Below are 16128 nucleotides of genomic sequence, written 5' to 3' on the forward strand. Positions count from 1 at the left end.
CTTGGCCAAATCGTGCGTCCATCTAGCTGGGAGCCTGTCGGGTCGTCCATTACTTAACCTTCTTCTCTCTGTCCTGTTCCCAATTTTATTTGGGGTCTTAGCAATATGTCTTCCGTTCGTATTTCTTACTGTCACTCGTCATATTGCCGACATATCTTTCAGGCTTTCCATCTATATTCTCAGTCCATATGCTTTCATACTTAACCATAAAATTAAAATTCAAAATTTTAATTACATTCCGCATAAAATATTTTTAAATAAAAAGCGCTAAAAGCAAATGATTCATTAGGCACACCTTTCAGCCATGTTAAGCTCTAATTCAAGCAATGATTTGACTAGGTACGCACGGCATTAACGTGAAAATATGTGGCACAGAAGTCGTTAGAAAGTGCAAAGCTGGCTTAAAAATTATAAACACACAAACAAGGGTGTGGGTTATGTTATAAGCGGGTATAATATTTTATACTGACTTTATATGAGAGCTGTTTAGAGCATATTTATATACTTAATAAACAATTTGTATCGATAATCTTCATTCCAGTAAACTTATGTCAAAGGGGCTTCAGCTTGTTGGCTCGGCACCACGTATGTTCGCAAAAAGTCTGGTAATCTATAGTACCTACATAATGTACCTGTATTAAATATATATTTTTTTAAAAAATGCACATCGATGCAATTGAAGAATCAATTAATAATTGAAGAATACCAAGCCTGGCAATTTTATAGCAAACTTTGAAGATTGCTTCTTCTGTACTGTATGAGTGTCCGACGTCACCACACAAGTTTTCATCCAAACATTATTTTCAGCCAGATCTCTTTGAAATGATGTGGCGCTTTTAAAATTATTCACCATGCTTATTAATATTTTAAACTTGGACCACACTTAAAGTAAAAGAGAGTACATTTTACAGTAATTAAGATATTAAAGAGGCGAGTGTTCTGAGCCGTTTCGAGCACTCATTTGGAAGCGTAAAAGCCTAGAATTTTCAGGTTAAGCCTCGTAATAGTAAAGGGTTTCTGATGTTTTCGACAAATACGGGAAAATTTTAGAGCGTGCAAAATTTTGCGATCCTTTTTACTGCACTTTACTGTAATATGGACCTACAAATGTTTTTGTTCTTATCTCTTTGGAGTTTCAATGAAATGCTTGTGTGCTTAGAATTTTTTGGGATGTTTTTTGAAGAGAGTTGGGCTACAAAGAGTTTTTTTGAGTTTCAAAGGTTGCTTAGCATGAATAAGAAGATACTTTTAAGCCTCTTTTTACTCACAAGACTTTATTTAAAAATTAAAACGTTAAAAGCTGTCAAACTGTAGATCCAGTATAGTGAGTGGAAACCGCTTCCCGTGAGAAATTCTCTTGTTATCCTAATGTTAATTTTAACGAACGTTTGATGTTTCTTCTTTAAAGACTTCGATTTATCATTAGACATGTTGAGTTGATCCATCCATAGACCCATTGTATCAATTTCAGATTAGGTTATTATTGTTATTTGTTTATCTGCGTTTTCGAAGCAAATAAATACTTTAAAACCGCTGAGGCTATTTTGATAAAATAAAATCCACAGCTGAAAGACCCCCTTCAATCTAACAAAAACCGCATCCTTTGTGAACCTATAACAAACATATAGATGATGATGGTATATAGAACTTATCTTAAACATACATAGTCCTTCTCTGTGTTTTGAAAACCACCACCAAAGAATTTTTCACAAAACCGAAATAAAATTCTAAAAACAGCACTGCGTCACAAGCGCACCACCATCATTTGTTCCGTTACCCAAAAGGGTCTCCCTAACTCACCTCCAAGGAGGCAATTCCCGCGAACTTTCCAAAAACTTACAGCCTAATCTGAACTCTTCCAAACTTCGACCATTCACATCCAACACAACATAATGCAACTTGTTATACTAATGAGGTCTACTGTAACCGTTTCAGACATGGAGAACAAAACTAGCGGAGATGCCATAACGGAAAATCTCCTAAGAAAGTAGCGCGCCAAAATGCGGGTGTTCGGGGGACGAGGAACGTTACTGTCTCCGCCCTTATACTCCTTCTTTGGATCCGCCCATTTTTTTGTAATATCAAAAATCATTGACAGATGTCTCCAAGAACCCGAACCACTCGTAAGTTCACTTGTAACTGTTTTGGTCATGCTTACCATACCTAAAAGATTGCGCCTGACCTACCTGCATTACGGCATCTCTGCTCATCGCTCCTTACTCCGTGGTTTCTACTGAAGGCGAACCCTGATGACCCTGCTAATGAAGTTACCAACTTTAACAGAATAGTAATGTCCCCCTAAGGACCATGCTCAAAGATAATCCCAGCGAAAATTTTCGAAAAGAAATTCCCCTTATAGCCCTGTTTGCACAACATAATTATGAACTTGATTGGATTTTGTTAAAGTAAACAAAATTTTCGCTGATGAGTTGAATACTAATTCTTTTTGTGATGAAAGAAAAATTTGGGGAGAACGTAATGATGAGGATTTGTGTTGAGCCTAGGAATTTGTAAGTCTATCCGTGTTTATTGGGCGGCGTCGAGCGTCTGCATAAATAAATTGTTGTGTCCTTGAAAAAAATTGTCGTCTTTCTTGAGTAGAATTTTTGCAGGAACTCATGTAGCTTGAGATGAACAAAATATTTTTGCAGTACAATAGTCTTCGTCAAGACCTTTTGAAGTGTACATGACATTTTTAACATACAAATTATAATTCTTAGGTAGATCATCAAGCCATATATAACATCAATATTGTGTATCCCCAAACGATGATATCTAAGTATTTAAAGGCAAAAAAAAACATGACCAAATTAAACTACTTATGTTGCTTAAGAATTACTTAATCTCACTAGGTCGTCGCCACCGTCAAATATTTTCCATACATTGCAACTCTAAGCTTAGAATTCACTATCCTTTGTCTAAAAATCCAACCACCATCTCATCTAAGCCGCAGTCCCATAAAATTTGTAAAAGTACACATTATTTTTCATAGTATTTCCACATCGGGTTATATAACAAAGATTTCATGGCACCACTGCACTTTGTGTAATGCGCCATGATATTTTTCATAATATTTTTCAGGATATAACGCTAGCAGCGACATTTTAAAGTGAGCCGACGATATTTACAGCAGTTTCTTGTAAAAGAACTTTTATTTTGGTCTAGATCGCGTCGGCTTTGTTTGTGAGGCTTAAAAGTTTGTTGCGGAACTTTTTTAATTGTTTGTTTGTGCTGTGTTTTAAGGAGGATTATTTACTGTCATGAAGAAAAAAATCATATGATATCCATACTTCTTTTATACAAAGGTACGGTTTGAGTTATAGTATGTAACCTAAAGATCTACTTATCTACACGATTTTTTAAAATTCATTTACCTAAAGGGACTGCTTCATTTTCTGTAATCTAGTCCTAATTCTCTGAAGAACCTTAATTTTACTGAGATAAGATCCCTATCTACAGACCTATTCATATTCCGACAAATTGTACAAATCAGTTACCTACATATTGATAAAATCAAGTCCGTAATTTCATTGCCATTGCTACAAACGAATAAGTTAGAACTCAGTTAATTCTGCTTTTGCCAAACAAAACAGAATCCCGTTCAGTAGGTTTGTTTGTAAAACGGAACGACAAACAACGGTAAAGAAGTGACTCTTCATTTATTCAAATATGGCGGCAAAATGTGTGTTCGTGAACATTTTATGAATGAAGTTTATAAAGCTGTATGTATCATGTTATATAATTATGTCGTACGTTTGAGATATCTGAAATTTTGAAGTGTTATTGTAATGATTTTGTTAGTTTCCTTTCGTATCTATTTCATCTTAGAGCATGTGTTTAAATTAATTTCTGTGACAATTTTTTTATAGGTACATTTAATCACTACTACCTGTTTCAAGTTACTTTAACTCATATCCTATGCTGCGTTAACTGCGTCATTGCACTTGAGGTTAACTTAATAATATCTGACTTAAGTCTTATTAAAGGAAATAAATGGATCCTGCCTTCAGCATTTTATATACTTTAATGACCACTGACCGCTATGTATATGAAAAAAAATATATATGTATTTAGCCATTTTGAAACCTGAAAGCATAACATCAGTAACAACAGCTTTTTGTAGGTTTAATCAATAATTTTTCGTGTACCTATTGTTTATATATTCACATTTTAACAAAATTAAACTCTTCAAAGGTTTAATCAACCTTAAGCTCTTAGCACTTTTAAAAGATCTTAAGAGGATTAGTCTCCATCTTAATCTTTAAATCTATCATGATTTAACCCTTCACTCAGTACTTAAAATCTAAGCCTGTTTTTTAGTAACTTAAAAATACTTAGGTACGCAACATTTTTCGACACTAAGTAACTGGGTGTAAAAACTAATTCTACTTATGACCAACAAAAAACGAAAGACCTAAATACCTACTTAAGAATTCTAGACTGAAAGGTAGGCAAAGACACGTGTAAAAATTTAAGCAATAAAAAACTTGTTGGGGCCTACATACTCGTACAGATAAAGTACCTATAATAATAAATCGTTGCCAAAAGTTGCGTTATGTCATAAACTTCAAGATATGATATCAGCAATATAGGCGGACCACACATCGTTGTTTCGGTTGCATGGTATACTTGAGGCTACGTAATAGATTCACAATAACCTACCTCTATATGCAGTGATCTATTTGATTGTCATAAAGCTTCGATTAAATTAGCATATATACCTACCTACTTAAACATCACTGGTGGTTGTTAATTGTAAAAGACGATCCTTTTAAAACTTTGGTAATTAGCAGCATTCGGAAAAGCCGTACCGTAACATAATTGTTAAAAGGCTAGGCACTAGGCAGGTGATGTAGATGATGAGATATTAAGTGGAAACCACAAACTACCACAGGCAGACAGACAGAATCATTGGTATATAAGTGGTCACTATACTACTTACGTTCAAACATACATACGCACCAGTGTTTATAGTCATATTTACCCCCTTGGCTTCCCTTATATCTAAGGTCAATAGTCTAGTCATTCATGCACATAATTACACCTGTCTTGTTGCGCACGTTTGAGCGTACCTGACAGTGTGTGATATTCCTAACAGTAAAGGTGTTTCTAATAATTTCCATAGCATGATATATGACTTTGAGATAAGAAACTTTTGTTTATATCTTTGTGTCGATCGTTTCTTGTTTCCGGAACAATATACCTCTTTTCTCTTCCTCGTGATAACAATTATTTCCTTTGCAAACTTGGATGTCATATTGCCTTGTACGAGACACAAATAGGCGTAAGACTTTAAACATTTGTTTTTTCCTTCTATCTTAATAAAGTGGCTGAATATATATTTGGATAGAAATAAAAATATATTTGCAAAGAATGTAGGTAGGTACATAAATAAGATTTTACATAAATAAAAATGAAATCAAATCCAAATTATAACATGTTTTGGTTACATGTATTAATGTCTATCACTTATCAACGCAAAAATGGACGATGATTAATCTGTCTTCTATCAAATAAGCTATTTTTACTCGAGTATGGAAAGTTGTTCCTGAAATAGCAGAGAAAACCGCAGGGAACTTCTAGTCTTATATAGACCGACTTTTGAAGAAAGGATACAGTCTGTTGACGGTTGGTGTTTTTTCATCGCATTGTTTCATTGTTCTTTTGGAAATATAGGTTCAAAACATGAAAAAGCTAAGTATCGGTACCATGACAACAAGATACCTGCCTTTCTACGTGATTTCTTGAACCACTTATATACTCATTCAAGTATATCATCAAGTATGTATGAAGTACTATCTATAAAACGATAGAGATTATATTAATAGAATTGTGACAAGGCCAAGGGCCTGAAAATAATGGATTGCCTTTTACAAAATATTTTTTCCAATACTTGCTATTTTCCTCAGTATAGTCATGTTCAAAAAGATATGGATCCCGATAAATTTAATTCTATGGATTTTTCCAAGTTCAAGTCTATATTTTTACCTTTGATCAAACTGTTCAAAAAGTTCAAAAGACCTACTGAAGTTTGCTTTCATTATATGAAGAAGGTATTTTTAACACAAAATTATTTCACTTTCGTCAGGAGTTTCATAAGCAATCTTTAAATAGCCATCTCAGTAGGTACCTAAACTTGTAACCTAAAACTCTAAAAAAACTAAGAACTACTTTCTAACCATGTCACAAAATCTCCTAAAAAAATCCAACACGAGAAATTCCCTAGAATTCGTAAAAGAGCGCCAGTTCAATGTAACCGTAAAACTATTAAACCGTATATAAATCAAATTGTCCAATAAATTAGGAACGAGTTCACCAGTCAAACGGGAACTCTACGTGAGAACTTTAGCAGTTGGAAAAGTAAAACCTGTTTTATTTTTAACGTTAAAAATCTAGAAAAAATTTAGGAAAAGTTGTTGTAGTAGGTCTCGAGTTACTTGCGTCCCGTAGTAGGTATGTATATACTTTCGATAAAATACTTTTTTTACAAACTAATACCTACAATATAGCTTTTTGATAAGCAATAATTATATCAAATGAACATGGATACATTAGTTTAGCAAAAAATAACATTTTAAATTCCTTACTTTATAAAAAGTAACGGAAACAAAATATTACATATTTTAAAACCAACACAAAGATGGAAATGATATTTTTCCATTCGAAAAATAAAAACGAAAAAAAATAATGTTCGTTCGAAACAATGCAGCAATAGGTAGTATGTTCCCATTACCTCAATTTTCAAACAGCCTCCATTCTATACAAAATTGAAATATAATATCGAGAGTAAATCATGAACAAAACTAGTCACGAACTTCCATTGTTATTCAAGTCTATACTTTATTATATTTTCATTTACAACAAGATACATTAATGGCATATCATCCGCCTATCCTTTTGCATAACTATGTTGGAGTCGGCTTCCAGTCTAACTGGATGTAGCTGAGTACCAGTATTTTACAAGGAGCGACTGCGTATCTGACCTCCTCAACCCAGTTACCCGGGCAACCCTTTGGTAAGACTGGTTGTCAGACTTACTGGCTTCTGACTACCCGACCCGACTCGCAAAGATATTCAATGACAAGATATATGTAGGTACTTAGAAAGTACATACAAACTTAGAAAAGTTGCATTGGTACTTGCCCAAACTAGAGTCAAACCCAAACACTCATACTTGAAAGGTTGCTTCTTTACCCACTTTTGTACGAATGCCTTTTGTGATTCAAATCTATACTTAAATATTTATTATCTACAACAAGACACAACATTGTTGGCATAATAATACAAAATGCTATACATTATTTATAAATACAGCTATTTTCCTACTTATTACTTATAATTGCATGTAGTAGGGTATAGTGACGGCTCATTCTATTTGATTGATATAAGTACCTAGAGTATATTACTTTGATATTCATACTACGTCAGATCCATTTTAAGAGGACGAATTGGAATTTTTGGCGCCAAGGATGTCAATTTTTCTCAGTAAATACAAAACGGATCAAAATACAACTTGGTTACCTGAAAGTTCATGATATAAGCCTTATTTTGTTAGTTGTAGAAACATGATTAGGTAACTTTTATAACAGAGAAAAATATATCAAACATACCTCTTTTTAAAAAGAGATTCACATATTATGGGCAAACGGGACCGATTTAAGCCTCTTAACTTTTTTAGTAGTTGAGTATATACATACTCTTTAAAATGGTAGTAGGAATTTTTATTAAATTATCATTTCTAAATATTAAAATTACAAAACCATTTTGTCGCTTACGACTTTTAGTTATAAGCTAGCGCGCGTATTGTTATCCTCGCCCCGCTCAGACGCTCCGACCCCTTTTGGCGCCTTAGATGCGCGTGCCGGTTATGGAATTATTGTTGACCACTTCCTCGCCTTAAAACACGTGTTTTAAACGTGAGTCTAGATAATTATTATGGGCACTTACTGTAGATTACTGTAGATCCCGTGTTTATGTCGGTTTGTCTCTATGTAAAAAAGACTTATCGTATTGTGATACAACATAGTATGGAAATAGGATAAGAACTCGTCCACACTGGAGACTCGTCTTGGTGACCTAGTGGGTAAAGAACCAACCTCTCGAGTATGAGGGTTTGGGTTCGATTCCAGGTCAGGCAAGTACCAATGCAACTTTTCTAAGTTTGTATGTACTTTCTAAGTAATCTTAGACACCAATGACTGATAAAAAAAGGTGAAGGAAAACATCTTGAGGAAACCTGGACTACAAAGTCTGAAATCACCAACCCGCATTGAGCAAGCGTGGTGATTAATGCTCAATCCTTCTCCGTGTGAGAGGAGGCGTGTGCCCAGCAGTGGAAAAAAAGGCTGTAACATACTGGAGACCACTATCGACCGGTTTTTAAAGGTTCACTTAATAGTGAAACCGTATATGGCCGAATATTTAATCATTGTAATGTGCGCACTACTGTACATCTCTACGTATACTGACTTATGAGCCCTATCGATCAAAAATAGTTTGCATTGTGCGGGCGTTCTCGTCGTCTCATTTAGAAAATACAGGCATTTCGGAAAATGGCAGCCATACATAGCAGAAGCAGATAAAACCACTGGGCATAAATTGTATACCTCAACTCACGTTTCCATATCATGACCATACTTTATCTCAACACTTGATAAAGACAATATGCTACTCTTCCCGATAAACATAAGATGACTTTGTTTATTTATTTGAATACTCATTGTTTCGTATCTGTCTCATAAAGTAGTGGAAGTCATTATATTAATTATCTACTTAACCTTGCTTGTTAAATTGTTCTTAAATTGATAGCAATTTTGACTGGTAATCACGTGATTAAAAAGAACCTATTGTAATGGTCCTAGATGATAATTTGGATATAGGATTTGCACACATCACCACATCACAATAATGAAGTTGTACTTTTCACTTATGAGAGTAATAAGGCAGTGAATAAAATTATTTGTAGAATTAAATTCATTTATTACAAGTTAACAATATTTTGTTTAATATCACACAAATACTAAAATACTTAACCTAGATCACATTGGTAAAAAAGTATACAAAATTACGTAATTTTCTAACATTGTTCCATCAACATTGAGGTTGATTAAAACCTTATTGAAAAACAAAGAATATCTCACGTATTGTAATGGCATAACACACACGCACACTCATATACACAAAATACTTCACACACAAACATTCGCAACAGGAATTAACACTACATCACAAATCGACATATTTGTTCTAGCTGTAATTGAAACCACGCAACACAGCGAAAGAGCAAATATTCCTACAATTGCACCAAAATCTCTCCCGAACACAGCAAAAACCAAAATTCAACTAATAAACCTAAAACTTTAAGTACTTTTAAGTTTAGCTTTAATAATGAAGTTGTTTGAAACAAACTTGTATAAAGAATATAGTGCAAAAGCTAAGATTAATAATGCAGAAAGTGCTACAGCTAAGACAGTAAAGACTAATTCTAGTTCTAAATATTCTGACCACGATATGTTGGCGGCTGGTGATCGTAAATGCTTGGCACCTTTGTGACGAAGAACGTGTTCGATCCACCAGATGCCACGTTCTAAAGGTTTCATTGGCTGATCATTCATCAGTTCTCTGAGCTTGTTGATATTTTTGCGGTAGCTGGAAACAAAATAAGAGAAGATAATAGAAACATGCGTGATTTTAGTGAAGTATAAGAAGAAGGTGACAGAGATAATAGTTAAATTCATAATTCTTGGAGGTCCTTAATAAAAGAATAGAGAGGACTATGGTGTTATAAACTAACAATGACCTAAGCTCTCTTCAGAATTTGGTAAACTTGATACATTAAAAAGCATTGACACAGAAAACTATAAAATGCTATTTGGAATTTAGTTTAATTCAGGCAGGTAATTCTAGGAAAACTCTAGATAAATCAGAAAGTATTATGGATAACTCTTTGTAACGTTTTATCAATAAAATTATCAAGGATGTCTGTACAAACTACACGACCTCCAGACGGGATCATTTCTTTACAAAACTAATATCTAATCGTTAGAACTAGATAAAATATTTCAATTATAATTTACCTTTCATCTTCAATGACCTTATTGACGGCATTAGCAAATAATTCTTCAGTAAGTGTTCCCAATTCTAGTTTAACTCCGATTCCATGATGTTCGTACTTTTCTGTATTGTACCATTGATCTCCTAACATTGGTACTCCGACTAGAGGTACTCCTGCCGTTATAGCTTCATCTGTTGATTGTAGACCTCCTTGTGTTACGAACAATTTAAGCTTAGGGTGCTCTGCAAAGAAAAGATTATCATTAATTTATATTGTGTCGCCTTTGTTTCTCTGGCAATGATCTAGTTGATTAGTCTAATAGTTTTTCAGGTCACAACTAATCAGTGATTGAGAAATTTCGGTCAACTGATATTGTTAATTGTAGCTATTCATAGATAATGTACCTTACAGTTTATGTATAATCGTACATTAATCTAGTATTTAAACTCCTAGAAACAGCTTGGTAATAGCTGGTTGGCCATTTTTGCTTTTTGAAAATATTTGTCCAATTACCATATCTTTATTATTTTCCTCATAGTCTTCATATTAGTTTCCTCAATTCTCGCAAATAAACGGACCTATGATAAAACTATGTACATAACTGGTGTTACGTTGCCTACTCGTGTCTCGGTCTCCAAAATCAAGGTTACTCCGTGAACCACGCTGCTTACGAATGATACTCCTAAATCATTGTTTTTATTTACTATTTCTAAGATCAATGTTCACAGATGTTCAAGGTCGAGTCTATTTGTTGGACTTATTAAAATGTCATTAATGATGACTTTGCTGTTTAAGATTGACGGTTAATTTCAAATAACTGGAAGAATGAATTGGCAACATTTATTGCTTGTCATGGTTTAGAAACTGGTTTTAGATCAACTTTGTTTAACCATGTTTTAAATGCATGTAAATACGACTGTGGTCTTTGATATTAATAGACACATGTACATATATGTGAGAATTCAATGTCATATAATAGGTGATTGTCACGCTAACAATTATTGTGATTGATAAATTAGTTGGTACAAAGTTCGTATTCTATTGTCCTTTGTACAAATAAATAAATTGCGTACTACAAAGTACGTCATTTAAATTACTACTACATAGTGATCGTAATTATATGGAAAATTATTTCATTTGAGGAGTATCTAACGACGAGATACAATGTTATCTGCAATGTTGTATGTCGAATACTGGAGTCAGTTAAAGAAAACTTGTTGCAAAGATAACTATGATACTAAATTACGAATTACTAGCTTCATCCGCATTTTCCCACAACCGGATAAAAAGTAATCTATACAGTGCTTATAGTCTGACAAACAAGTGATATTACTGCCAAGTTTTATCAAAATCTGTTCGATTGTTTTTGCAAGAAAGAGGAACAAATATAGAGGAACACTTTAGCGCTTATAATACTGACAGGATATCTTTTAGAAACTTAAGAAGATACAATAATTATGATCTACGAGTCTAATGACTTCAACAGTAAAAACTAGGTTACAAAAAACTTACTCAATAAGTCAGACTGGGGCAGCCATTTTGATATTCTGATGTTGTCAGACTTGCCGGGCAGAACATCTTTGTCCCATTTCCATAGGACATCGTATGGCATTTTAGAGAAGGCGCTGACGAGGATCTGAATCTTCTCTGCAGGTAAGAGACTGGGTTTGACGTTGGTGCCAAAACTGATGTAGATCACGCCGTGTTTGGATGAGTCTAAATATGATTTTAGATCCTGGAAAGATGAAACAGAATAATAAGATAATATCAAGCAAATAAGCCTACACTTGAAGTTGTGTAGAAATAATCAAGATTTGGCCGGTTGGTCCGTGGATGGACGAATATCTTAGTCATGACGAGATTGTTGAAGGCATATTCCAGGGATGAAATCCAGTTATGATTTGATCATCTTTGGAAAGCATTACGGGTGGTCAGAAGATTGGTGGTCTGAAAGTCAATATAATAGATAACTGGGTTGAGATAGATGACAGAAGTTTGGTAGTATGGAAAATATTTAAGTATAAATTAGATGCAAATAGAAACTAGAAGCTGTGTCTATGTATACATTCTTAGTTCACTGATATAATGATATCCATTAGATCTACAAAGACGACCTTCCAAATCATGTAATCATGTTTAATCCTCTTTATCTTAAATTACGCAAACTTACAAGCACGCGTCTAGATTCTTTTTATCTCTAACGTAATCTACAAACCAGTAATATGTCACGCGTAAGACAGTACTTTAAACCGTGCTTTGCTTATATTTTTATCAGTTAGTTGAACTCATAAGATATCAACGCCATTTATATCAGAGACAACTTTGTCGTAATCATGGAGAACAAAATTTACTTATGGAGATGTCATAACGCAATAAATATCTGCTAAGAAAGTAGCGCGCAAAAATGCGACTGTTCGGTGAACGATGGACATGAAACCCGCCTATTATTTTCAAAATAAAATCACCAACCAACCAAGACCGATCCTTGACGGATTGGTCGTGATTTGACCAGGAACCGGACGCCTCGTTAGTTCTATCTAATAACTAGTTATGCCTATTGTTTGTCGCTTGACCTAGAAGACGACGCCTGACCTACCTTCCGTATGGCATCTCCACTATTTTTCTTCCTCCATGGTCGTAATCAATGATTGTTTCAACAATCATGATGAGTTCGCATTTTTTGAAAGGCTCATTAAGATAAGATAATAACATAGTTGTTGAATTAACATTGCTATAATTTGAAGTGTCTTTATCATTACGATTTGTTTATGTTTGGTGTCATCATTCAATTGATGTTTTATCGAGCGGAAAATTGATAGCGGCGACAAGTTGTTCTTTGTTCTTTTTTTACTGCATTTTTTCCTCATTAGATTTCAAACTCATTTCCTAATTAATTTACATTATTTTTACTAAAAACTTGCGACAAAAAAGAGTAGGTAGCTACTTAGTAGATCCTTACTAATTCTTTAACTTATTTACTGATATTATGAATAAGCCGTTTTTCGTGGTCTTGCCTCTGTTCCGAGGAGACTACTTCCCGCATTGGATAAAAATCTGTCTTTATTCTATTGTTTTAGGCATATGACTTGTTCATTTAAATTCGGTTTCGCTGTATTTGTATGTAGAATATGTATCCATCTGGACATCGATTTATAAACCCAAACATACACGTTTATAATGTTAGTGTGATTCTCATTTTGCAAAAAATAAATAGGAAGGCTTTATATAGCCGTAATACAAATAATAGTCGAACGAGTCAGACCTCTTGAGGAAAACAGATAAAACAAAATTATTCTATTTATGTTAGAATTCTAATACCGTTTTCTAGGAATGAGTTATTTGATGTGAAACCAATTATTCCTTGTATTGTGCATGTATGTAATATTGAAGATCTAAAAGGTCATTGAACCTCTACTAGACAACAAGCATAATACCCTAACTGCAGAGAGAATTGTGATAATATCAATTTACACTTAGGTGCAAATATTTTTGGTGAGTTTTTAAAAGAAAGCAAAGGGTTGTTAAAAGGTGAATGGCTGCCCATGACCGGATAGTTGCCATTTATTAGGCCTACTATTAACAGTGGACGACAATCAGCTGATGATAATTATGATGATAATGAATTAATTGACCCTAATCAGACAAAGTCCCAATGTCAAAATTATGGCATTATTATCATATAATATTGTATTTACTATAAAGCTTAGTTCAAACACACTATAATACTCAAAGCCATTGAGTCGTAAATACGGATTACACAAATACACAACATTATTGGGTACTAAATTGTGTGTTTATATTGACCATTGTCTATTTGTTTTCGTTCTCTATTTGTGTTTTACGTTTTGTTACAATATTACAATATATATTAACTATTACTCTTGAATGAATGTTAATGTCAATAATTATTTCTTGTTACTTATTTTTTAAATGTCAACCAAAAGGAATCCGTTATCATTCTAGTTTTAAATTTTTTTTTGGTGACCCGTATCAAATGAACGCAAGTGTATTAACAATAAAGCTTACCTTAGGCAGTTCCTTGTTGGGTTTCTGAGGTAATCCTCCCAAATGTATTACACTAGGAGGCACAGGCCGGCTTCCTTCCCAAATCGGATTCACATTCAAAAACAGCATATCAACGTTATTCTGCAACTCCTGCATTGAGGGAAGGTCATCTCCGAAATACTTCTTCATCAAAACATTCTGTCTTTCTTCTATGCTCGCAAATAAATATTCCACTGTATATTTCACATATAACTCATTTAGCTTCTCATACATCGTCAGATTGTAGATTCTCATAGCCATGGATTCAGGATACAAAAATGGATGTACCGGAGCTCCAAGAACCTTGTAGTTTTCAAACATCGCTCCAAAGGAACTCACTTGAATCACTGGGACTTTGTAAATGTGGGAGAAAGCTAAAGCTTCTTTCACTACTGCTTCTGTCAGTAGAAGATCAAAATGCTGCTTCCCTTTTCTCAATTCCTTGACCTCTTCAACCTGCATTTGTTTATCAAAAAGTTCCACCAGAACTTCAACGCCAACTCTCATTTGAGATATCAAATCTTCCTTTTTACCCCTTTCTGAGTTCATAAAAGCTTCCCAAATATTGTACGATATATCGTGAACATCTATTTCTGTCAAATTTTGAGGTGCTTCTCCTTTTTTGAACATCGGGTCTGCAGTTACCACGACCACTTCATGACCACGTTTTACCAGCTCCAATGTAATTGGTCTGAATGTAACTTGATGGCTTATAGAAGGAACTGGATACACAGCTAAAATTCTTGCTGCGTCAGTGTAGAATATTAAGTGTAGTGTTAGACACAGCGATAGGTAGTTAAGTGTAGCCATGGCGAGGCCGTCAGTGAACTAATGTTGTTAACTGATGATCGGGCTTTATATTTATGAAAACCAGTCGAGATAAGTCTGGTCAATATTTTGTCATAGAGTAACGTGATTGGTGCGTGTTATTTTCGTCGGTTTAATACATAGTTTAACTACTTGTTAGATTGTGTTTAAGGATAATGGTCGTTGCTTTCTTTTCTTAGATGATTGTTATTTGATTTTATGCGCATTTTTATTTAATAGTGTGTCTGTACTTACGTAGTTGGGAGCACTTTGTTGTTATTTCCTTGATTAATCAATTATTTATTTTTAATTATTTGGGAAATTACATTTTAATTAATTAAAGCGTCAAGAGTGTTTGTTTAAGAATAATAAAATTTACCATTAATAAATGTATGTACAGAATGTGGTGTTAGGTAATAAAATTAATTAAAACATTCATTTTGTCAGTGGTGACGTTTTTTTAAATGTATTTGTGTTACTTAAATGTGTGTTAAAGTATTAGGATATACTTTATTTTGTATTACAAAATACTACCTTGCAGTAAAACTTTTATTTTCATGCCTGTTCAAGTTATTAAATATGTGTGTCTTTGTGTGACTGAGCTAATCTTGGGAATTACTTTACCAATTTGAAAAAAAAAACATTTGCATGTTTCGGGGCGATCTGCTTATTATCCAGAAGCCCGAAGTTTAGTTCCAAAGGAATGCAGTAAAAAATCAAGGCACTGACGTAAGCTTTTATAAAAATAAACCAAAACAAGTTTCAATATGTTTTTGGACTTTGAGCAGATTAATTGCCGTCCAAAGGTCAATTGATAGAATATTTCACCACATGGTGAAAATTCTTCATATCATTGACGTGTGTTGATGAGCGCAGTGTGGGGTATTTTTATCATTTTTAACCGACTTCCCAAACGAAGAGGTTCTCAGTTTGAATATTTTTTCTTATAGTGTCTGTCCGTCCGTCAGTCTGCGTTTAACCTCAGTGACCATTAGCACTAGAAAGCTGAAATTTGATACGAATGTGTATACCAATCACGCTGACAATGTGCAAAATTAAAAAGTGTAAAAAAATAATTGTCAGGAAACCCGTAAAGATGTAAAGCGGTTAGTGTTTTTTTTTTTCATTACAACCTTAAAGTGTGATATATCGTTAGAAAGGTATTAAAAAAAGGTTTACTAAATACTTTTTTACTAAAATATATATTTTTTAATAAATATTTT

General features: G+C 33.8%; 1 protein-coding gene across 1 annotated transcript; it reads right to left on the bottom strand.

The window, feature by feature from the left end:
* Nucleotides 1–8955: 8955 nt before the first annotated feature.
* LOC110382762 (UDP-glycosyltransferase UGT5) lies at nt 8956–14947 on the bottom strand. Its single transcript, XM_021343446.3, has 4 exons — nt 14081–14947; nt 11567–11789; nt 10077–10296; nt 8956–9648 (listed from the first exon to the last, which is right to left on the bottom strand). The coding sequence occupies exons 1-4, from the start codon at nt 14906–14908 to the stop codon at nt 9360–9362; spliced, it is 1560 nt and encodes a 519-aa protein (XP_021199121.3). The 5' UTR covers nt 14909–14947; the 3' UTR covers nt 8956–9359.
* Between the last annotated feature and the right edge of the window lie 1181 nt (nt 14948–16128).

Source organism: Helicoverpa armigera, chromosome 24 (assembly GCF_030705265.1).
Source record: "Helicoverpa armigera isolate CAAS_96S chromosome 24, ASM3070526v1, whole genome shotgun sequence".
Classification (NCBI taxonomy): Eukaryota; Metazoa; Arthropoda; class Insecta; order Lepidoptera; family Noctuidae; genus Helicoverpa; species Helicoverpa armigera.

Bases quoted from the DNA above. Each gene is read 5' to 3' on its own strand.
- LOC110382762 (XM_021343446.3), bottom strand. From the start codon at position 14,908: ATGGCTACACTTAACTACCTATCGCTGTGTCTAACACTACACTTAATA. The intron at 11,790-14,080 runs GTAAGCTTTATT...TCATCTTTCCAG, and splicing joins CCAACAAGGAACTGCCTAAG to GATCTAAAATCATATTTAGA. The intron at 9,649-10,076 runs GTAAATTATAAT...TTTTGTTTCCAG, and splicing joins AAGGTCATTGAAGATGAAAG to CTACCGCAAAAATATCAACA.